General features: G+C 53.8%; 2 protein-coding genes across 12 annotated transcripts in view; one reads left to right on the forward strand and one right to left on the reverse strand.

The window, feature by feature from the left end:
* MTMR3 (myotubularin related protein 3) overlaps positions 1–7,076 on the forward strand; it is a 74,302-nt gene extending 67,226 nt beyond the window's left edge. For 2 of the 5 annotated variants that reach the window (XM_048963650.1, XM_048963649.1), the window contains 4 exons: positions 1,409–1,519; positions 1,957–2,045; positions 3,263–3,289; positions 5,012–7,076. In XM_048963650.1, the coding sequence (XP_048819607.1) occupies positions 1,409–1,519; positions 1,957–2,045; positions 3,263–3,289; positions 5,012–5,183 (399 nt within the window). In that variant the 3' untranslated portion in view covers positions 5,184–7,076. The remainder of the gene's footprint in view (positions 1–1,408; positions 1,520–1,956; positions 2,046–3,262; positions 3,290–5,011) is intronic. The other 3 variants (XM_048963651.1, XM_048963652.1, XM_048963653.1) reach the window with 3 other exon arrangements.
* Positions 7,077–7,192: 116 nt separating this feature from the next.
* Positions 7,193–23,031, reverse strand: LOC125701525 (acyl-CoA dehydrogenase family member 11-like). Of its 7 annotated transcripts, none has more exons than XR_007380269.1 (16): positions 22,666–23,031; positions 19,160–19,392; positions 18,448–18,547; positions 17,464–17,581; positions 16,607–16,749; positions 16,357–16,506; positions 15,750–15,844; positions 15,403–15,502; positions 13,846–13,986; positions 12,925–13,017; positions 12,217–12,324; positions 9,887–10,058; positions 9,534–9,600; positions 9,119–9,251; positions 8,799–9,021; positions 7,193–8,656 (listed from the first exon to the last, which is right to left on the reverse strand). XR_007380269.1 is itself a non-coding variant. In XM_048963654.1 (15 exons), exons 1-14 carry the CDS (start codon positions 22,936–22,938, stop codon positions 9,128–9,130), a joined length of 1,917 nt encoding a protein of 638 aa, XP_048819611.1. In that variant the 5' UTR covers positions 22,939–23,031; the 3' UTR covers positions 7,193–8,147; positions 9,119–9,127. The 7 variants fall into 7 exon arrangements, 1 of the variants encoding a protein (XP_048819611.1); XR_007380272.1 differs by having other exon boundaries at positions 7,193–8,147; positions 8,555–8,656; positions 8,799–9,251; XR_007380270.1 differs by having other exon boundaries at positions 7,193–8,471; positions 8,555–8,656; positions 8,799–9,251.
* Positions 23,032–23,117: the final 86 nt, after the last annotated feature.

A 23,117-nucleotide genomic window follows, 5' to 3' on the forward strand; every position in this document is an offset into this window, starting at 1 on the left:
AGTGTATTTGCATCTCACTGGGCATACTGCATTGGCTTCACTCCAAAAACCCATGTGCTGTGCTTTTGTTTTCATTCATGGGAAGGACATTTTCCTAAGGACATCAGTGTCATTTACTGGGGCAGGAACGCAGCTCTTATCCCTTGGTGCTTTGCATGCAGAGGGTTGGAAAGGTGCAGCAGTGGTTGCTCTGTTAGCAAAGCCAAGAATTGGAAGTGAGGTAAAAGAAAAGAAGGGAGAGCTGTGAGGATAGAGGAGGAGGAGGCAGGGGGCACGAGAAGGGAGGTGAGGACATGCAGGAGAGGCTTTAGGTGCATTCACACAGTGTTGGCCTGGAGTTCCCAGGTTGGTGCAGTACTCAAGAAAAATTTCCTATGTATGCATTTAATTTGCTTTATGTGCCTCCAAGACTGAGAGAGGGAAGGATTTGGAAGAGCTTTCCAACTTGAGCCTGTTTAGTTTCCTGTTGTGCAGAAGCAGCAGAGGTGCTGGACATTCCCAGGACACCTGTTGAGAAAAATGCAGTTATGTCAGAGAGAGCAGCACCCAGAGCTCCTCCTGAGCATCCATCCCAGCTGGGTCTCACTGAGGTTGGATGTGGCTTTGATGCCTTGGATGGACGTGGTGCTTTGGCGCAGTTTGTTGCGCTGCGCTGTGTAAGGGCCTCCAGCCAAGTGTGGGGCTGGGATGTCTTCTGGTGTCACTTGTTTTAAAACCTGATCTCTGCTTTCTGTTTTTGCCTCACCTGGCAGTAAGAGGACCGTCTTTGTAAATCCAGAGGTTCTCAGGCACAAAAATATGTAAGATTTTTTTCCCCATAGTTTCATTTAAGCCAGTTAAACTGCAGTGCTGCCAGCCCAGGCTGTAGTAAGGCAGCGTTATTCCCCGTCCACGTGGCTCAGGTGCTGGCTTTCCCATGAGTGATTCTGCATGTGTTTTCCAGATCTTTTTCAGACAGCAGGGCATGTATGCACCACCAGTATTTATTTTGAAAATGAAAGCCTTGGGAAAGAAACACAGCCATGAAATTGGAGCCACAGATTGCAGCTTCTTGGTTTCTCGCTCCAAGTGTTGTCAGGACTCTATGCTAGCACAGGAGAAAGCAGATTTGAAATCCACTCCAGCTCACATCAGAGGGCTAAAAGCCGACCTGGTGGATTTCCTCTTGTTTGCAGCTCACCTCTCACAAACTGCTTCAGCTTGCTCCATTTCGTCCCACTCGGTGCTGGTTTGCCTGCGCTGTCACATGGGGAGCAGGCGGGTGTTGGCCCCCCCTTGCCGTGCTCACACAGCCTGCTCTTCCTCAGCAGAGGCTCCTCCCCACTGCTCCCCACAGCCGGCCGCCTTTGATCTGTGTGGAAGTAGGATGGTGGGATGGTTCTGTTCAGCTGTGTTTGTTTGCCAACAGACTTCTATACCCGACTCGGAAAGCAATCTGGATCAGAACTGCTTGTCTCACTGCAGCACAGAGATTTTCTCTGAAGCCAGCTGGGAGCAGGTGGACAAACAGGACACAGAGGTACAGACTGAATCCCTTCAGATCACTTACTGTTCTGGTAGGAGGGGCCGTTCATCATCACTCAGATTATCCACACCCTGTGCTCGTGTGCCACCTCTTGCCACGTTTCGCTCACCTCCAGCCCTGAGCTCAGTGTCTGTGAACCTGCTGCTGTCCGTGGGCACTTGGTGGAGCCAGGGCTGAGCTGAGGGAGCGTGGGGAAGCCTCACAGCCTGGGCGCCTCTAGGGCACAGGGAGCAGCAGGGAGCTGGACTTCATGACTTCCTTTGTTTGCCTGAGGGCAGCTCAGCAATCAGGTCTCAAGGGGAAAGTTTCGATCTCTGCCAGTGTTGTGAATGCTGAGTTTCTGCTTTTAAATGGAACAGGCTTTGCTTGGGCCGTGGGAGCTGTGGTGTGATGGTTGCTAACCTGACAGGTTTGTCTTCTCCCCCTTGCAGGTGACACGATGGCTCCCCGACCACCTGGCCGCTCACTGCTACGGCTGCGACAGCGCCTTCTGGCTCGCCAGCAGGAAGCACCACTGCAGGTATCTGAGCAGCAGGGAGGGATGGGGGCCAGGCCAGCACTCGGATCTTCCCTCTGCTCTTAGGCCGGGAAGGGCTCCGTTTTGCCTCGAAGTTCCTTAGTGAAGGATGGGTGTCGGGGTAGGAGTGGGAGCTCCTGCAGGAGCCAAGGGCTCTGAGGCAGCAGGGCAGCTCCTGTTCGGCTCCAGCTCACTGCATCTGTGCATGAGGAGCCACGCTGGGTGTCTGTTACGCCCTGGCCCAGGTGGATCCCAGCGTTTTCTCTCGAGCTGGATTTGGAGACAGCTGGCTCTTTAGCTTAAGGTGATGAAAATAACTTAAAAAATAGTCGTGTGTCTCCTTTGCACTCAGTAGGGGCCTTTGGATTGGATCGTTTGGAAATCTGAAATTCTGTCTTAGTTTCATTTCTGTTACATCCCTATTCCTGATTTCTGGCCATGAGAAAATGATCACAAAAACTGTCATTGAAATAAATGGCAGCTACCATGTTTTGATGCTTCGGTGCTTTTTGAAGTAGTGAAGAACTGAAAGCATCCTGAGCCCCCTCTGAACTTTGCTTCACTTAAAATTCTTGTGAAGATAAACAAACCAGGGAAGAACGAATGAGGAATTGAATGAGATGGATTTTTTTTTCAAGTTTCATATCCACTGTGTGTGCAGATGTAATTGCTAAGCATCCTTACACACATCTGAGGGGTTCTATAGGAGTTCAGAGAACACTTTTGTGTGTCTCTTGTGGTGCCTGTGGTGAAGTGCCCCCATCCATCACCGTCTCCCTGCCCGTGGCTCCCATAGGCCTGCTCCCACTTTGCTCCCACATCGCAGTTTTGCAGGCCTGGACTCTGGGAAGCTGAACGCCTCCAGCACCACGAGGAGCTGAGATGGATGCAGGGTCTGGAGTCCTGTTACAGGATTCCTTTGGTGTCTTTGTTCTGTGCTTTCCAATGCCTGATGTGGGTTGGCCAGGCCGTCCATGTGAGCTCTCCTTGGTAGAGAGCACGAAGGGCTGCCATCCCAGCTGACAAGAAAAGCGAGCATTTGCCTTGCATGCATTGTTACCAAGCACAGCGACTGGTGAGTCTGCTCATCTGCCTGTCTGGGGGTGAGAGTGGCTTAGAAGCACGTTTCCAACGTGAGCAGGATAAAAGTACCCAGCTTCCTTCATTGCCAGTTTGCTTCTGTTGCTGTTCCCTCTGAGCTCTTCCTTCCCTCCTTGCAGGGACACTGAACGTGTTGATCAGATCTGGTGAGCATTTACAGCAGCCTCTGCCTGTTGTCTGTCTGCATTTCCTCAGTAACTTCTCCAAACTAACTCAGGCTCTTCCCCCTGTTTTTCACCTGGCTGGAAAGCTCCAGAAATAAGCTGTGGGTGGCTGCTGGATGCTGAGATTGATAAAACAGGCTTCTCTTTCCACAGGAGGGCACTGAGGCTTGGCTTCTGGTAGCTGAAACTGTGGTGTGGATGACACTAACTGTCACCATCAGCAATGGTGTGTTTGAGTAACAGAGTGCTGCAGTGCTAACTGGGAAGAGGTTAACCTTCTAGTTCAGCCATTTATCTCTTAGCTTCCATTCTTTCTCTTTTTGCATTAATTCTGAGAGGTGTCAGTGTGTTAGCAAGCCATGCAAGCGTGTGCATGTTGATGGAAAAGGATTGATGCTGATTTTGGAAGGACTGTGGCAGTAAGAGGTAATGCAGGGCTGGGAGAGAGGTGGTGTCTCACAAAATGGGTGAACGTGGATAATTTAGTGCAAGGAGCTCTTGGTGGTGTGGCTTTAAGTCGCCTGCCCTCCAAGGGGAGAGATGTCTGACATCTCCAGATCCCTCGTGCACAGCAGTGGGGTGCACAGAAAGCTGCTCAGGGCAGAGCAGTTCCACAATGCTGTCACAGAAAGACAAAAGGACAACAAATAAGTGCTGTGTTAGGAAGCTGGTGAGCTGCAACAGACAGATCATGGTTTTCCAGTCCCTCTGGTTGTTTCTGACCCGATCCATCTGCAGTAAGTTTCTGTGGATAACTGCTCTTTGAACAGCAGCAATGGGAGCTGACAGCACAGATCACACCTCGGCAATTGGTTTCACTGCTGCTGGCTTTTCTAGCAGTAATTTCTGACAGATTCCTGAAGGCTTCCAGCCCGCAGCCCCAAGCTGGCCATCGTGACGTTCTGCTGCTCGGGTTGTGGCACTGAGATCCGCAGCTGCTGTGCAGAGCTGCAGAAGTCAGCCCTGTGAATGGGAAATGGCATTTCTCTGCTGGCTGTTCCCCATCAGTGCCCAGCATCTGGGAGCCCCATCTCTTGGCAGCGAAGCATTAATGGAAGCTGCTGGGTGTAAGCAGAGCTTCCTGTCACTCTTGGCAGCAGCAAATCTTTTCCTGCACAAATCGGTAGTGGCGTAAAGTTCCAATGCCAAAGAGTTGATGAGAAGGGAGCGGGGCCTGGAGGTGAATGGCAGACTGCAGGGCTGCGCCGGGAGCCCTGAGCGGCCTGCCAAGGCGTGCAGCATGCAGGGAGGGCTGCAGGAGCAGCAGGGGACGCTTCCCACACTTCACCTAACCCTGTGAGCCGCATGCAGTGGGCGCCCAGCAGCAGTGCATCCCTGCGGCACAGCCTGAGCATGGCGCCGTGCACCGCGTGCTCCTTGCCGACAGCATTGCTGTGAGCGACGTGTGGTGCTGGGGACGGGGCAGGGCAGCACGGCTGGGAGGATTGCATCACCTGTGCTGGTTCTGTGCCGGTTCCGTGCTGAACCCTTCCGGCAGCGCACTTGAAAGAGGAGCAGCCGCTGTGTGCCGTGGTTTCCCTCACATCCTCTCTGGTGTGGAGCTCTGCAGGGCCGTCTGTGTGTCCTGGTGCTTAGGGACAAACAGCACCGCAGCACCGCGAGTAGCACAGCTCTACAACCGTTAACCTCATCCAACTGCTGCTAATGTTGTCTTTTCCATTTCTCCTCTGTTCCTGACACAAGGAATTGCGGAAACGTGTTCTGCTCCAGCTGCTGTAACCAGAAGGTGCCGGTTCCCAGCCAGCAGCTCTTTGAGCCCAGCAGAGTCTGCAAATCGTGCTACAGCAGCTTGCACCCGAGCAGCGCCAGCCTGGATCTTGAACTGGACAAACCCATCACTGCCACGTCAAACTAAAGGCCGGGCCGGGAGGCGGCGCCCCTCCGTGGCAGAGGTGTGAGATCCTGTGACCCCAGCGGGCCGAGACCGGAAGGACGAGGGGCGAGGAGCTGCTCAGCGGGACGGAGCTCACCGTGCTGCTGCAGTGTGGGCATCTCCTCTTCCAGCCGTTCCCTTTCCTTTCTGTCCTCTCCGTGTGTGTGCGTGTACGCGCCTGTGTGTGTGTGTATATAATAATATATATGTTTGCTTGTTTGCTGGAAGGTCGTACAGGCGGGAAGGGAGCTGGCACCAGAACCAGGTCTCCCTTTTGTATTTCACTGTCCCACTGCTGAACTGCGTTGCAGACAATTTGGTGGAGGAAAGGAGACGAGGGGAATCGGCGCAGGCGGTGCGCGAGGTGAATCGCTGCAGCCCCAGCGCCGGTGCTTTCAATCACTCCTGTTACTTCCAAACAAGAAACTGCTGTTTGGGAACTTGTTGCTGCTAGAAGAAGTGGGAATCTCTTTCCCAAGAGAGCACTCTGCCTCTCTGTTCTTAAAGTGCATGAAGGGGATCGCGGGTTGTGCTGCTGCAGCCCCGTGCTGCTGGCTGGGCACAGCTGGGCAGTGCTGGCTGCAGGAGCTGCAGGTGCTGGTGAGAGGTGAGAAGGGGCCGAGCGTGACGTCACACCGACGCCTCTATCTGAAGGAGTGTAATTGCAGTTCCTTATTCAAAACCGAGTGGGGAAGGAGCAGCCCTCTGATTTGTGTCCCTGTCCCACTGTAGGCCGGTTTGCTCGGCGCAGAGCTCCTTATCTGCACTTTGGGGAGGGCGCTCAGAGCAGCAGCACTTCCAGCTGTGCTGCACTGCACTGCTGCTGCATTTGGTCCCTGAGGAACGCGCTGTGCTGCAGCCTTCTGCCACGGCTGCTCCTTTTCCAGTGTGCTCCAGACAGGGAGGAGCTGCCTGAGGGTTCTAGCAGGGCTACATCGCGATTCCCCTCCTTCCTTCTGCCCCAGCCTGGGTTGCTTTCCGAGTCACCTCAATCAGGTGTGGATCTCCTCAGTGTCCGTTCTTACTGAGCGTTAGGCCCTCGGCCCCTTCTCCCTTGTAGCAGAGCAGTGTTGCTCGGTGCAGCCGGGCAGCAGGGATGCAGTCCTGCAGTCGTGGCCACGTCGTGCTCTGCAGCGTGCGCCTGGCCCGGCTCGCACCTCCTGCACTGCTCTGCAGGACAAAACAATCCTGTTGAGTATCTGAGAGCTGAAAGAAAGAACGAACAATCCTTGGGAAGGGAGCGCTGCCCTTCCCTGCAGCATCACAATCTGCTCTGCAGTGTCAGACAGAGGCCATCTCGTGAAGGCTGGTGGGGAAAGAAGCGACACAGAGCTTCCCGTGCCGGCGTTGCTGCGCTCTGAGCTGAGGCGTGGGGGCAGAAATGGCACAGGAAGGGGCCTGGGAGCAGCAGGAGAGAAAAGCAAAGAAAAAGCTGGGTTCTGCCATGGCATTTTTGTCTGTTTTCTCCTGACCTGAGGGCGCTGTGCAGGCAGAGCTGGGGCTGCTGCGGTTGGATGTTGGATGTGGAGCAGAGGCTGTGAGACGACAGCGGCGTGCGGCGCGTCAGAAACACGCGTGGGTTCTGCAGTTGTAAGGACAGGTGCCAAGAGGTTTGATACGGGTTTCTGGGCTCTGTGATGTACAGTGTGAATAAATGCTTGCAGCTCTTAGTCTTTTTTTGATCGACGAAGCACTTTTTTATTAATATTATTTTTTCTTTGTATGTAAAGGAGGAAGCAGTATCTCTCCATAGCTGTACATATAACCTGTCTCTCCTGCAGAGAGTAAAGTGCTCCTATATTTTTCATTTTTGTCAAAGCGAGAAGTAAATACTTTAGAATTGTTAAATATATAAATAAAAGTGAATAAAGTTTAGCGTTTTTGCATGGGAGCATTCGCTGACACATGGCCCAGTTCTTTGCCTTTCCTTCCTGCCTCCCAGCAGCAGGGCAGGACGCAGCAGGGCTGGGCAGAGCAGCCTCCCTTGGGTTCTCGCCTTTCTCCCCATAACTCAGCCCCTCCTTCAGCGCCTGCTGCCCCTCTCGCCTTTGGAAGAGCGGATTTTCCACTCCTCCCCCTGCAGGGTCATGGCTGTGCTCTCACACCTGCATGCTGGGCGACCTCAGGGCCGGCGGTGGCATTTGCAGCTTCAGGAAGAAAATGCAGCAACTGTTACAGACGCGCAGAGGAGCAGCGGGTTTCAATTACAAGATTTTAGGGAGCTCCTCTTGTGCTTGAGTCACTCCTCAGTGGTGCTGTGCAGCTGGGAGCCCTGTGCTGTGCCGCCTCAGAGCAGCGCCCGCAGAGCTGCTCCCTGCTGGTTGCTGGGCACGGCGCACAGGTGAGGCAGTGTTTGCTTTGGTGGAGCAGCGCGGGATTCCGATCTCCAGCGTGCGTCAGAAGTGATGTCAGCATCACTTGCAGCACCGCTGTGACACACGAAGGAAATGAATAAGCTTGCTGGAGGTCAGAAATGATTTTTCTTTCATTCTGGTACTGACGTGTCCGGCCTTGATGGGATCTGAGTGATGGGGTTGATGTGATTTACCCCCTCGCAGGGCTGTTACGGAGCAGCACTGGGCAGCAGCGCTGCCTTTGATGTGCACTGGTGACTGCTTTTGTTGCCCACCTCTGCTGCCCGTGGAGCTCAGTGAGCAGGGATGGGGCGTCCAGCAAGGAGCAGTGCAGCAAAGCCTCTGCTTTGGGTCACCTTTAAGCCCAGCAGAGCTGCTCTGGGGCAAGGGAGAAAGAAAGAACCAAAAGCACGACTTAACCAACCAGTGAGCACCGATGGTTTTGTGATGGCAGCGCGGGCAGGGAGGAGGTGAGCAACTTCTGGTCAGAAAGACTTCGTTTCATCCGGGCAGCGTGAGCCAGGGCTGCAGCTCCTGTGGAGGCACCACCAAGAAAACGCCATCGGAGCACAGGCAGCACTGGAGAGCAGCTCTGTGAATGAGAAAAAACAAAGGTTTTCTGTTGTAAATCTAAATAATTTCAGTTTTTCGTTGCTTTTCTTTATAACAAAGTCAGTTAGCACTCGGCTGCCGCTTCGAGTCACATCCTGACAGTGATCGGATCACTCAGCATTTGCCTAAAACACAGCAAGAGCATCCCGACATCTGCTGGCTGCATCTGCACCGGCAGTAAGGCAGCACCAGGGGGTGCTGGGGGGGTTTGCCGTGTGCCCTGATGGCAGCGTCCGCCCGGTGCCTGCAGCTCCCCGAGGCGGCTCGGATCGCTCCGTGCACGGCCGCAGGGCGCCCTCCTCCCCTAAGGAATAGGGTTGGCTTCCGATCAAAGCGCTCAGCAAACCGAGCCGACGTGTGGCGACTGGGGCTGGCAATGTTTGATACCTTTGTGGATGATCTGCACGAGGGGATTGCGAGCCCAGCAACAGCTCTGCAGGTGCCACCGTGCTGGGAGGAAGTGTGGATGTGCCTGAGGGCAGGAAGGTCCTGCAAGGAACCGCGGGGACCAGGGAAGGGCTGTGGAGCTGTGCGGGGTCTGGATGCGTTGAGTTCTGACAGGGAAGGAGGGAGCTGGGATGGCTCAGCCTAAAGAGGAAAAGGCTCAGGGGAGACGTTATTGCTGCAGCACCTGGAAGGGGGTTGTGGTGAGGTGGGGATTGGCCTCTGCTCCTGGATAACAGCAACAGGACGAGAGGTGATGGCCTCAAGTTGCACCATGGAAAGGACCTCAGTGGTCCTTTCCAACCTTCATGATTCCATGGTTCTATGAGTGGGGCTGCTGTGGATGTTTGTCTCAAAGCTGCACCGGTGCTCTGGGTCCAAACGCTTGTGCAGACCCAGCCACCGCTGCCCTGGAGACGGAAATACCTCTGTTCAGCAGCGACCCCCATCGGGGGCTCGCCGTGCTCCCTGCAGCTGCCTCGGGTGCAACCTGAGCGTCTCCGTTACCTGTCTGAGTCACAGCCTGCTGCCCGCGGGGCTGCCGTCGTACACCAGGGCGCCGTCCAGGGTCGACTCCTCGGCGCTGTAGCTGCCGTTCTCCATCTCTGCAGCCGCGGGGCAGAGTTCCTGCCTGCACCACCTGAACACAGAACGCGGCGGTTTGTCCGAGCCGTGCTGCGCACGCAACGCCGGCTGCTCCCGAGGGTTTCCCCGAGTTGGACGATTCTCGTCGCTGTGGGGTGGAGATTCCCCAGGGTGCAGGGAATGGCAGCGATGCTGCTGGGAACCAACCCACAAAGCTGTTGGTTTCCACCCGGGATGTGAAGTTCGGGTCTGACCGCAGCGTGGCCCCCATGCAGGCAGAGCAGCGCTGCGGCACGAGGGGTCACCTAACGTGGTCAGAGCCAAGGGCTTTGCTTACCTCTGAGCGGCACAGACATCAAGGCGGGAGGAGCCAGGCCGAGCCGCGTGCTCAATTAGCAGAGCTCCTGCGAAAGGACGCGGTGTGTCAGTGCTGCTGGGCTTCGGGTGGCTGAGCTGCCTCTGCTGGAAAGGAGGTGGGGACAGCAGGCCGAGCAGCCTGAGCTGTGGGCGTCCCTGTTTGCCGTGGGGGAGTGGGACCAGACGGCCTCTCAAGGTCCCTTCCAACTCAAGCTGTTCTATGATTGCACGACGGCTTTCTTTAAAACTCCGCTCCTGAGCTGGAGCGAAGCCTGGGGACAGCAGGACAGCTCACAGCCCTCCTGCTCTGAAATTCACCTCTGTCCTCCCTACCTGCATAGATCCTTGCTAGGGAGTAGGAGAAGTCTCTTGCTGCCAGCTCCATGGGCGCTGCCCCTTCGGAAGCAGCTCCTCGGCAGAACCGTGCGAGGCGGCCGGCGGCATCCTGCACAGACTGCGCTGCGGCCTGCAGCTCCGCGCTGCTCCAAGCCGACTCCAGTTTGTTCTGCAAAACAATCACGGGAGGCGCGTTGACCTGCGTGGCACCGAGGCCAACGAGGGGTCGGCTCCAAGCACCCGAGGGGCTGCGGGTGTCCCTGCTCACTGCAAAGTGCTTTCCTCTGAAACGAGGCCCTCGGCGCTGTGCTGCACCTCTGCAGCGCTCACATCCCTCCCTGCAGCGAGGCTGAGGGCAGAACAGGAACACGTTTGGATTTACGCTGTTTGTCATTCAGTCTCCTTTGAGGCCATTCATGAACCAACACCTACCAGCACCTGCAGCGTCGCTGCCGTTCCCCCAGCAGCACAGCAAAGCAGCGGCGCTCAGCCTGCGCAGCCAAACCTGTTCTGTTTTCTGTACTGCTTCTACAACAACACCCCAGGCAGCGCTGCCTGCCTGCAAGGACGGCGCAGTGCTGTTCTGCTGTTCTGCGCTCGAGGCACAGGAGCGCTCGCAGGAGATGCTGTATGAATACAAAAAGCCCATCATTAAAGGGCCAAGACAAAGTGCAAAGAACCCTCCGAGCCACAGAATGCCCATGAGGTGGTTTAAAAATGGATCAAAGTCCCCAGGGGCACAAACGTATCCCCAGCAGCTTGGGTGGCAGCCAGCACTGCGCCGTGCTGCAAACAGGCCCAGGCCACGCTGCCCTGGCTGTGCTCCCAGGCCAAGGGCTGTCTGAATGGTTTTCGGCAGCACAGCGATCAGCGGCAGCGTGGAGAGCATCAGAACGGGGCTGGAAGCACAAGTGTCAGCTCTGTTGTTCTGTGGGCTCTCACCTCAGTAAGCTGCGCTGATTTCCTGCTGTGCTGAAGCTGTGGCTTGGAAAGGAGCTGAAACCATACAGCCCAAACTCTGCAGACCCCTGGATCGCGTGTCCCAGTCCCAACTGTTCCAATCAACGTGAGCCTGTAGAGGCCAGCTTCTTTCCAGGCCATTTTTAGAGCCTACCACCCTCTCCTCCACTCTCTTCAGTGTCAGACTGAACTGCTTGTTAATTAGTGGCTCTGCTCGTTAGTCCTGCTTATGAACAAACGTGGCTTTCTTGTTTGGTGGTCACATTGTTTGAGGCATTTTTCCATCAATGGAAGTTGCACAAGAGGATGGTAAGAACCCGTGTTGGAGCTCAGGGCCCAGCTGCAGCCCTGGGAGCAGTCAGGTCTGGTTAATGCGTCTGGGAGGAAGCGCAGGATGGAGCTGCTCCCTCCAAGATGCACCAGAGCCCACAGCTCAGCTCGTGTCAGCGCCACGCTCTGCACTTCACTTCCCTTCTGCTGGAGCTGTGCTGAACGGAGCCCACAGAGGCACCACCTCTGCCCTGCACCCCAAAGCAAACTGAGTGCTGAAGGCAGAGAAGCAGCCCAGAACTCTCACTTCTTCTCGTGGGGGATGAGAAAGCAACATCTGCAGGTGCTGAAATCCAGCAGCTTAGGATTCCCAAGCACAGCTGTGTGCTAATGTGGTCTGAATTGCTCTACCTCAATGAATAATCCAATTCCTGAGGGAACATCCTCTGACGTGGTGATCGTGCCTTCCGGGCTGCTTTGTGCGCCCCTTGATGGCACGGATTCTCATTTACCTTCAGGAAATTTGAGCTTCTTTGAACTCTCCGTGGCTGAGCGCCTTTAAAGGAGCAGCCTGTGGGTAAGGGCAGGGAGCTGCACCTCCAAGGAGGCAGCAGTGGGATTCCTTTGGCTCTTTCCATCTTTTCAGTGGGAATAAAAATAGAAAGTCATATTGCAGAAGGTGGCTCTGGAGAAGGTTTCGGATTTATCAGACTTGTGCTGCTTTTGCAGCTTAAGGAAAAACAACAGAGCAAAACAAACAGAAGAACCCCACAAAACTGATTTGGGGCTCAGGGAGGTGACTCACATTAAAAATAAACTCACATCGGTGCCTTTCCTGAAGAACAGACAGTGCACAGCTCCTCATTGCAGAGATGAAATTATCTGCGCTTTTTGCAGCATGCAAGGATCCCAAAATCAACACTGCCTGTGCTCTGCTTTTGTAAGTGCCATTTAAAAAGCAGATTGTGAAACAGCTCGGGGTGCTTGTCCAAAGCCATGAGTTTGGGCACGTTCTCTAGCAGTCTCAGCCAGAAGCACCAACACCAAGGCTGCCAAAGCATCAAAGCAGGCTTACTGGTGCTTTGCTGAGGGCTCACCTGCACTGTGGAGAAGAACACGGCCATCGCCTGCCCCCGGCTCTTGGTGAGGGACCTCAGGACGTCGAGTGATAGGACATTTGTTGTTCCTTCCCATATGGACAGCACCTGTGTGATAGGAGGGACTGTGAGAGCACAGAGGAGCTGCTGGGGGCTGAAAGCTGCCAGAAAGGACAGCGAACGTGAGGCTGCAGAGCTACAGAGTAACAGGAGATCCAGACAATCTCCAGGGATTTCCTGCCTGACCACAAGTGGAAAGAAGCTCTGGTGAGGAGAGCTAGGGGGTGAGTCTGGGACGTATGGGAACTGCTGATCCCGGCCTGAAGCACTGATAGAAGAGTGACTGAATTGAGGTGAGGGCAATTCAGCTGTGATAGGAAGGGATGGAGCCTGGCTGCACCTCTCCTAGGCCTCACTGAAGGGCTGGCTGCTCACTGGGGAAGGATCTCTTTCTGGTGATCCCTCCTTGGTGGAGCTTTGCCCTGCAAACCTGGAATCTTCTGATAGGGGTGAGCAATCTTCTTCCCTTCCTTTGTAGCACCTGTTTATTGTCCCAGTCCTTTTGTCATTACATCTCTGTTGTGATGCCTTTCCCGTTGTGCTGATCTGTCCAATCCCTACAGGTCTGTGTTTTCATTTGAGCCTGTCTGTACCAGGCAGCTAAGAAGGGATGAAGTGAGGCACAAGCTTTTCCTGCTGTTCTCTTACCAGAGTATCACGAACTATGACTGGTAAGCCTGTATCCTCCATGTAACCTTGTCCTCCAAAAGACTCCATTGCCTCAATAGCAACGGCAGAAGCCTGCAAAAAAAAAAGCAGAGAGCCAACATAATACACAACGCACAGAGGGAGAAAGTGGCCAGAAACCTCTGACATCACACTGCAGTTCCTGCCAGGATAGGGCTGCCGGGCCCCTGAGCTGCTGAGGCAGGCTGCTGGTTACACAGGGGGAGCTGCAGCCTGGGGAACAGAGACTGAGCAACACTGGGGGGAGATGTGGGAGCAGTCAGAGCTGGGGAGAAGTTCCAGGAGGGGTGTTTGTCACTGGAGTTCTCTCTAAGTAAGGGCAAAACTGTGCTTGCTTGGTGCATAAAGGAGGTGCCTGTATCTCAGGAGAATCTTTGCCACCTGCTTGCCTACGATGTGTAAGCTTCTGTATCCAAGCTGATGGCAGGTAAGGAGGGGCTGGACGCCCGAAGTGAAGGCTAATGCGACTAACACTGCTACCTCTCTTCTGTTTATTCATAACTAGGAGAAGGATATTTCCTGTGGCTCAGGGTCCCAACTTGGCCTTGGAGCACAGGGAGTTCTGCTAAAGCCTCAGCACCATTCCTCTGTGGCAGATGCAGTGCATCAGAGCGCTTGCTCTGCCTGTTGTCCCCATGGCTCGCCTGCTGGAAGGACCCTGGTGTGCTGGGTGCTTCCTGAGAGCAGGGTTACAGGTCTCCCAATTGAAAGCCCAGCCTTAGTGCAGAGCAGCCATCATGCTGCAGGCCCTGCAGGGCGGTCGCTCGCTGCCTGTACTGCTGCTCCTGCTGCCCTCTGTGTTGGCTGTGCTACAACATCTCTTTTCCAGCTCTTTGGGAACGCACAGCCCTGCTCCAGACAAACCCATTGCTTGTTCCATACCTGCTTCCCCGTGTACAGTTTGGCAACTGGCACAAGCAGTCTCAAGAGGAGCTGGTCCTGCTCGCTTGCCATGTTGGTTTCTGCAAGTCCAAGCAGCCGAGCCATCTCCATAAGGAGAAGAAAAGCCCCTCGTGTCTGCACCTGTGTGGGGAGAAGCAGGGAGCTTTGCTGGCGTGGGTCCTGAGCTCAGACTGGTCCCAGCCTGGGCTGCTGAGGTGCCACGAGCCTGTCTGGAAGTGGCAAAATCCAACCCTTCCCAAAATTGTCTTCAGAGACAAAGACCAGTGACCAGCAAGGCACGACGTGTTAGAAGCAGCCCAGTATGAAGAAAGGGACAATGCCATCTCCCTGGGCCTAACAGGAGCCTTATCAAAGCTTCCATCAGGCACCCAGGCCACAAATCCACGCTCCTCCAAATGATAATGGACACGAGGCTGCACCTCTGAGAGTCTCAGACCACCAGACTTGCAAAGTCTTTGACAGATTCCATGTGACATTCGACATGCTGCCTTGGCAAGCTGCAATGTGCCAAGCAGTGGGAGATGGAGATTTGTAGCTCCTGTGTGTGATGGTGTGCTGTGGGACTGTGTGGGATCTGGCCTTTCTTTTGGAGGAAGCTCTGGCCGTAGAATGCTACAGGCTAGGAGATGCTATAGCTTTAAACTGGGAGATGCTGGAGCTTTAAATTATGCTTGGCAGCTGTTGGGGTAACATTCCCTCTCCTCCTTGCTCCGTTCTGCATGAAGAGTTTTAAATGCTGGTTTAAATCTTTGCACTCCTGCAGCCCAAGAATGAACAGTGCTGTTACACCAGCTAAAAGAAACAGTGCCTGGATGGATGAGGAGAACTGTGTGCCTTCTTTTTGAAGTTCTGGCAGTGGGAGGAAGCTGCTGTGTCTCGGGTTTAGTGGACTGCTCCAGCTCAGCTTTGAGGCAGAGCTGTGAGACACTTTGCCACGAGCGAAGGCCCACAGCCAGAGCCCCAGCTCACTCCTCTCCTCTACCACTTAACCATTATTTCACTGGATGCAAATTACATCTGGAGGCTGTATTCAAATGGGTGCCTCGTGGTGGTGAGCACTGTGTGGGCAGACTGACAGCAAAGCCATCTCTGAATATGCAGTGTGCCCCCTTGGAGGTCCCTACAGCCCGCTGAGAACAGAGCAGTTCATCTCCTGTTGTGTGAGCTGCCAGCTGTGCTGCGTGGCTCTGCGTCAGCCCTGCACGTCTGTTAAGTGCAGCTCAGGAGGCCGTGGTGCCTTGCTTGGAAGCTGATGTAATGACCGACCCCAGAGGGCACAGCACAGTGGAAGCACACTGAGCTCTGGTGTCCCTCTCACAACAGCTCCAGGTCATTGCTGTTAGGGAAACCTACGGTGCAGCGCAGAAGCATCAGCTCTGATCTGCAGCATCAGCTCAAATCCCAGCAGACTGTGGCAATTCCCAGCTCCCTACACCTCATCTCCACACGGAGCCAGACTGGCTGTGCTCTCAGGCCACAGAGGATCCTTGTCCTCTTTCTGTTTTCCCAGACTCAGCTCTGCTCCTGCAGCCTTACCTCCATCCGGGCGATCGTCTGCATGTGCAGGGGATGATCTTTGAGGAGCTTCCCGAAGGCAACCCGTTTTAGGGCATACTGCCTGCTCAGACTGATCATCCTGGGGAGAATACAGACAGTGCAAGGTGTCAGAGAAGCATCTTTCCTACTTCCTTTCCAGGCTTTTCCTTCCACCCATCCTCACTGGATGAGCTTTGCCTGGCTCATTCCAGCCCACACACAGGCCAGCTCCTTCCAGCTCTGCTGGCTTCCAGACCCGTGCCTGCAGAGGCAGTGCTGAGCACTGCAAAATCCCCCGTGCTCATAAGCTGTTCCTTCAGCTCTGGGGGGATCCGTGCTGCCTTCACCTTCTCATGGAAGCTACTGCACCGATGACGTTGTGGATCCGAGTTATGTTCAGCATGTTGGAGATGGAGGCCACTCCACGACCTTCTGCAGAGATCTGAAACCACCAAGGAACAAAGGTTGGAGCCGAAGCACCTCCCTCTCAGTAAGAGATGTGCCCAAAGGCAGACAGATGCAGCCATCCACTCTGCTTCTGTCTATCCTCCAGTGGCAGAGAGACCTGCTTGCTTTGGAACACTGCTGTCTCATTTTAGCCACATGGCATAGAGAGATTTGGGGACCAGCAGGAGTCAGCGTGATCAGTTCTGGTTCCTGGCTGCTCGTTCTACCTGTATGCTACGCAGAACTGTCCCTCAGCTGGGCTCATGCAACTGCATCAGGGAAATGACCAGCTTAAAACCACTTTCTTTTTTCTCCTGCACGATTTTCCCTGAGCCATTCACAGCTTCAACAGAGCCCTGCTGGGGAAGGATTCTGCAGAATGAGCAGCCAGCCCCGGATGTGGGACGTAGCCCCACTTGTTCAGGTGGTATCGCTGCCAACCCCTCCAAGAGCAGCCTGCCTTGCCAAGCCCGCCGAGTCCCGGGAGGAGGGGCAAACCTCACTCACCAGCTCTGCTTTAGCTCCATTTAGCCACAGCTCTGCTGTCGCCATCTGCCGTGTGCCCAACTTCGCTTTCAGTCTTTGCACTTGGATACCATTCAGCTTTTCCTCCTCGTCTCGAACCCTCAGGAAGAACAGGGACAGCCCGCCGGAGCCCTGGGGTCGTTCGAAAGGCATGCAGAGAAGATTTCATGACAATGAAAAAAGGAAGTTAAAAGTTCCCCTCCTCCCCCAGGCGTTCCACCGCAGAACAGACCTGTTTCACACGTCCTTCAGCATCCTCTATCCTGGCCAGGGTCAGTGCCATATCAGAATCAGCAGCTGATGTAAACCATTTAAAACCATAGAGATGATATGTGCCATCTGGCTGCTTTCTGGCCACCGTCTCTGTGCCATTAGCTGCAAAAAAGGAGCAGAAGATCACGGCTTTACAGGAACTTCTGCATCAATCGATGCTGATTTTCAGTTTAAGCAGCAGCTCTTTAAGTCGCCCTATGCTGTCTGGATGAAATATGGATTAGCTGCTAATCTCTTTCACTGACACTGGATAAGAAATGCAGCCAGAGTTAAGAACTGGAAAGGAAAAATGTTCAGTTTAGCTGCAAGTCTACCCAGCAACAGCCCAATCTAACAGTGGTAAGGCAGTGCTCTGTAAGCAAAACGTGCTGTGTTTGTAATACAAGGCCTCTGTTTAGGAGCTACCTCAGCCAAGAGCCACAAGGGATGCCATCATCCAGAGCCCTGCAATGATGCCACCTCTGTAGCTCTCCCTGCGCAGCTGATCTCCACTCCTCCAACTGGGAAGAAGGTTCACCAGAGGCAGGTGACTCCCTTTCCTGCAGTGGGGTCCTGAGGTTTCCCAGCTATTGCAATCATTTGCCAAGGGCCAAAGCTGAAGGTGAAGGCTGCTCCTCAGTCCCAGCTGCCCTGCTCAAGGTTTGGATCACAGAGCAGACATCAGAGTGCGACCTGAGCAAGGAGCAGAGCTCTGTACCTGTGAGCAGTGCACAGAGGCTGGGCCTTCTGTTGGTCAAACACAGCTCTGTGTGTAGGATTTTTTGGACGTTCTCAGCCCTCCCTGGCACACCTGGCTGCTGCCCACCCAACACGTACCAACATCAGAGCCCCCCCGGCGCTCAGTCATCCACTGGCCAGAGGTCCAGAACTTCCTGGGGTCCCGAGATGTCAGACGGTCAAAAGCATTTCTCAGAGATGCAGGAACACCCAGGGACTGTTTGGGGGGAGGGAAAAGAAACCAAAATCATACTGAAGTAGATGCAATTAGACATTAGCCTTAATTAACACTGGCTTGTCCTACGAGCATCCTCACCAGTCTCAGAATGGGTTGTCTGCAGTCAGGGCTGTCCTGCACTGCATCTGTTTGCACTGCTGGCAATGTGAAACCACCTGGCTTGAGTGCAGCTGCACTGCGTGGGCAGGAAGTGCAGCCTGAGGAGTGCTGAGCAGCACTGCTCACCTTGAACTGCTGCACTGCTTGACAGCTGGACAGAGCTCCCAGGGCAGCACCAGTACATCTGTGTGCATCTTTGGATGTCACCAGCATCCAAGAAAAGGTAATTCCCTTGTGGAATTTTGTTTCTCTTCAGTTAGGATGCCCAGGGTTAGCTACTTTCTGCCTTGCTTTTCCCTGCACCCCACATAGCTAGTTACATAGTGCAAAGGTGTCTCTGAAACACAGCCAGACCTTCAGACTGGGAAGCCTTGATAGCTCAGATCCATCCATCATGTTTGGATCTGGCTCAATTCATTTAACTCCTGCTCCACAGAGGGGACAGGGAAAGAAGGCTGTTGAACCTCATAGTAAGAAAGGTGGGACAACTTTCCAGCTCCTGCAGTGCTACTGCAGGGTTTGTATGCAGTAGAGGCCTGGCTGTGCAAGTACTGTATGCAAACATAGAAGCTGGCCTGGGTGCACAGGCTGTAACTGAAGCAGAAAGTCAGGTGGAGGGAGATGGAGCTGAGTCACAGAGCAAGGCAGGGCCACGTCCAGAGCCAGAAGGCAGATCAGCTCTCCCTGGTCCTCGGCCAGCTCTTCAGGACGTGGGCTGTGTCTTCAGAGAGCAGCTCAGCTCATACCTCAATGACTTTGGCTGCTCCATCAGTCATGGCCAGCGGACAGTTGAAACCCCCAGAGGCGGTTGAAAACAAGTACAGTTTGACAGCCTGGTGCACACGGCTAGGAGAGAGAGTGAAAACAGACGGGATTCACAGCAGTTCAGCAGCAGGAGGATATGCAGGTGTCTTGACTAGGAACAGAGGGGAAAAACACAGCCAAAATGGGTTGGTTAGACCATTCGTTTCTAGGAGAGAAGAAACGGCTTCAACCACGAAGGCAGAAGCAGAGCAGAAATGTTTCTTGGTCCCAGAGGAATTGCGAGCGTGGGGCTGGATGGAAGGCAGCGATTGCCATCTGGTGCACATCAAGTGCACGCCTCAAAAATAAGAAATCTGGGTCTATCTCCAGAGGCTGGAACACAATGAAACTGCAAGTAAAATTCCAGACTTCTGTGTTACGAGTAATGCATGTAAAGCTGGAGCAGCTCAGGGAAGCCAGGCCCCAGAATGAGGAAAGCGGCGCCAGAGAGCATTATGATCAACTGCAGGCCATTAGTTACACCTTATCACTGCTGATGTGGAACATTGCAATGGACAGGCGCTGCTGTTCAGTACAGCAGTAGGTGTGCTTTGGTTCACGCATCACCTCCTACCCATTACACAACAATTCAGTCCTTCCAGATGCTGAACACAGCCTGCAGGACACCAAGTCACTCCCATCCCACCCAGTTACCTCCAGTTGGAGTATCTTCTCTCATAGGCCTCAGCAATCAGCCCCTCCTCTGCTGCAATCTCCTTCATCCTCTTCCATGCTGAGCAGGTGACAATGTGATCCACCCGCTGCCCCCAGGCGTCGTACTGCCGAAATACAGGGGGATTCAACTCACATTCCCATCCCAGAGGTCCGATCTTGCTTAGCAGACGGTTTCCAAACCCCTCCAGCTCCTGGCTCACCTCCTCCAGTACCTGTGAAGCAACGAGAGACTTTCAGTTCTCATTTGGAAGGCGAGGGGCCTCAGTGCTAATGGCAAAGGCAAAGTCCTGGCCGTACTGTTCTGGGCACTGATGATCTCTTGCCACTTGGCTCACCGTGCTCTGTGACGCAGCAGGACAGCTTGTCTCTTGGCCTTTGCTGGCACAGCTGTGCTCAGCTGTCACGTTTTTTTTTCACAATCTTTTTTTCAAGTTACTCCTGGCAGCATCTCTGGGTTTTACAGAAGACAGAAGAGTTGTTGTATCGGGGCTGAGAGCCACACAGATGCATGCGAGAGAGGGATTTGGACGAGACGACCTCAAGATCCCTTCCAACCAAAGCCACTCTGTGATTTAGTGCTGGAAAAGAACGCCAAGGAAAAAGGTGCCAAAAATGGAAATCCTTCATCTCTATAGAAAAACTTCCACTGAAATCACCAGTTAACTCCTTATCAGATGGGAAAAGAAAGAGGGCTCCATCATCCATGACCCTGCAGACATTCAAGGCCAGCCGGGATGGGCTCCTGGGCAGCCTGACCTGGTGGTTGGCATCTCTGCCGTGGCAGGGTTGGAACTGGATGGTCTTTAAGGCCCCCTCCAACCTAAGCCATTCCATGCTGCACTGATTTGAGCTTCTGCCTTGCACATAAGGTGTGTCTACATTCACATTTCCACTCTGCAGCCAGCTTCCTGAATGCCCCCACATAAAGATTCATTAACTCTCTTTTTAGCCAGGCTTGGCTGGCTTGGACACGGGAGTCTGTCCATGGCTAATGGACAGAAACCATCACCTGCAGAGAAATGACTCATTCCCACCTCCCCAGCTCCTCGTGTTGAGGTGATGGAATTGCCCTCTGCAGGTGCTTGCTCCTCTTCACTGTCTGCAGCCAGAGCCTGGTGAACTTTAGACATAAACAACCTGATATAGACAAGGTTAAAGCTGGGTAACCCAGCCCCTAGCATGGATGGTTAGCAAAAATGTGTCCAAAGCTATCATGGGGCGTCACGTGAGTGCCTAAACAAGATTAATTTTCAACAGAGGAATACTTTTTGCTGTTCTCTAGGCCCATAAAAGATGCTCATTTCCTCCTCGATAATTGCAGTTGTGGAGGTGAATGCCATATTTGCTGTGACTGAATGGTGCAGTTATAAAACGCCTTTGTTTGCCGCTGCAGAAATACAAACCCTGCTTCCTTTCCCTGCTTCCCCTTGCACTGACTTTTCATCACACTCCATCCCGTACGACTGATCCTTCCACTGCTCTGTGTGGTGAGAACCCTTCACACGCTGTCCAGCCTGGAAGTCTCCATCCTCACAACACACGTTGTTTTTTCAGGTGAACATTGCAGCAGCCTTAGAGATCACAACACAAGCCCACAGGAGCGCTGGGTGCGTGCCCCAAGGCTTATTGCCCTGTAACTATTTGAAAGCTAGTTCAGAGAGACAAGCTAGGAATCCAAAGTAGAAGGATTTCACTGATCCCTGAAGTACCAGAAGGACCTTTGGACCATTTAGCTGGAGGTTTTTGCGGGCAGATGGACATGCGTTCACCACAGGTCTCCTGTCAGCACACTCCTGTCAGCTCACTACCAACTCCGTACCCACATCTAAAGAAACCACAGCACCTAGCTGTGAGCTTTGCTCCTGACCTACAAACCTGCCCAACCGTGTTTATTTCCAAGGGAAAAGAACAAAATCAGAGCTGCTACGTTTGTGCATAACGCACTGCTGCTGGGGCACCTGCAAACCATGAGGTTCCAAGCTGCAGCCACTAGCTGGTCTCCTTCACCCCAATCAGTGCTTTGATGTTCCAGGGATGAACGGAGTGAAAACACACCGAGAGCACAAACACATGAGCCTTGCTATTGAGATTTCTTTACAGAGGGGTCAAAGATCAGTGGGTATCTCGAAACTGTGCTTAAAAAAACCCAGCAGGTGCTTCCTGCTGTGCTCTCCAGAAATCACCTTCAAACAAAGAAATCCCTTGCTCCGTTCCAGAGACATCTCTATGTTCACCGCTAAACACGGGTAAATAGCACAACAGGAATCAACATCCACTGTAGCGGTGTCTGCTTCAGGGCGATGCGCCAAGGTGCGGCTGCTGCTGTCCTGGACGGGAGAGGGGGGTGCTGGCATGGAGAGCAGCCCCGGGCTGCGGGCAAGGCGGTGCTGCGGGAGACTGGGAGCAGAGCGAGGCAACACTGCCCCGCTGGGACCAGAGGCAGAAATGGAAGGGAGATTTGCTGATGTGGGTATTGCAGCCGCTTTGTCTCCCGCGGGAAGGAGTGGAGGGCAGCTCTGACCCTCTCAGTTCTTCAGGAAATGGGAAGAGTCAGGTGCACAGTAGGAGCCATACTCCTTTAGAAAGGCCACAGCCTTTCTCCACTGCTTGGAGGTGCCTCATTCCTGTCTTCCATCACGGCACTGCCGATAGCAAGCTCATGGTGCTCCTGTTACACTCTTACTGCCCCAAGACCTTCCTGACCTGCAGACCAAGCAGGAAGAGCATTGCTGGCAGCCAGGATACGTCTCCTTTACTCACACAGTGGCTTTACGGGCTCTGCTTCTGCTGCAATGAAACACAGAGGTCACACCCAGCTCCCTGAGATCTGACCATCAGCAAGTGAGACAAACTGCAGTCCCCAGGGGGGGAAGGCAGAGCACAGGCAGTGCAGGGAGCCCAGGGCTTCCTGCAGGATGGAACCTCACAGCACAGGCTGCTGCTCCTCCTCTCTGTGCGCCTGCAGCTCTGTGCTGAGCCTTTGCTCTCTGAATATCAACTCAGAAAAGCCAAGGACTGTTGTTGAGAGGCAGTAATCCCCAAAGGGCCTTTGCATCCTCTTCAGCTTACAGCTGAGATCAGCCTTGTTACTTTGGCAAGGGATTTCCTTGAAAATCCTGCTTCCCCAGAGAGAGGGAAGGGGAAGAGCACAGCAGATTTGGGATGTACCTCCATTTTTTTTCCCTTTCTGTGAAATTTCTTACTCTGGATGACACCAGACAACAAATGTACTGACAATTTCCAAACACTCTTCCAGGAACACCCAGACCAGAGGAGCCCACTAGGCCCTTTCTATTTCTGCTTATGTCCTGGGAGTGTTTTTCACCCCTACACACACAACAAGTTTTAAGGAACGCTGCTAAATTCCCCCCAGTTAAACACGGAAGGCACAGAAGGGTTCAGAGAAAGGTTCTGTTCACAAACAGTGACCCAGCCAGCACTGCAGTGTGTACACACACACACACACATACACACACACGTCAGACCTTGGGAGGAAGGTGTGCCTCCAGGTAACTCCGAAGCAAAGCATCCTCCAAATACTGGTTCCCAGGCTCAGGCCGCTCTTGGAAGAGGGTCTCAGCTTCTCTTCTTGCAACAGGCATTTCCAGGTCTGCTCCCACTTGCTTCTCCTGCAGGCCGACCTGCTGGCCTTGCCCTGCTGTTGTGCTGAATCCTCTACAACTGCAGGCTTGGCACCTGTCCCAGCCGTGACGCAGCCTGCAGGTAGCACCAGGTCTGCACAGAGCCAAAGTAAACATGACTGCAAAGCTTCAGCACGTCACCCCAACAGCTATCACCTTCACTGCATCATGTTTTCTCCTAATGCTGTTATATTATTCTTGAAAATGAACCCTCTTTTCTCCTCCCTTGGGGAGGAGCTTTTCAGCAGCTGTTGTTGACTTGAACTAGGGCAAAGGTCTTTGGAAGGAGATCAGAA

The sequence above is a fragment of the Lagopus muta genome, chromosome 17, assembly GCF_023343835.1.
Source record: "Lagopus muta isolate bLagMut1 chromosome 17, bLagMut1 primary, whole genome shotgun sequence".
Classification (NCBI taxonomy): Eukaryota; Metazoa; Chordata; class Aves; order Galliformes; family Phasianidae; genus Lagopus; species Lagopus muta.

Coding starts and splice junctions, on each gene's coding strand:
- LOC125701525 (XM_048963654.1), bottom strand. CDS start 22,938: ATGTTTACTTTGGCTCTGTGCAGACCTGGTGCTACCTGCAGGCTGCGT. Junction 16,750..17,463: donor CCGGGGGGGCTCTGATGTTG/GTACGTGTTGGG, acceptor CCTTTTTTGCAG/CTAATGGCACAGAGACGGTG. Junction 10,059..12,216: donor TGTTCTTCTCCACAGTGCAG/GTGAGCCCTCAG, acceptor ATTGTTTTGCAG/AACAAACTGGAGTCGGCTTG.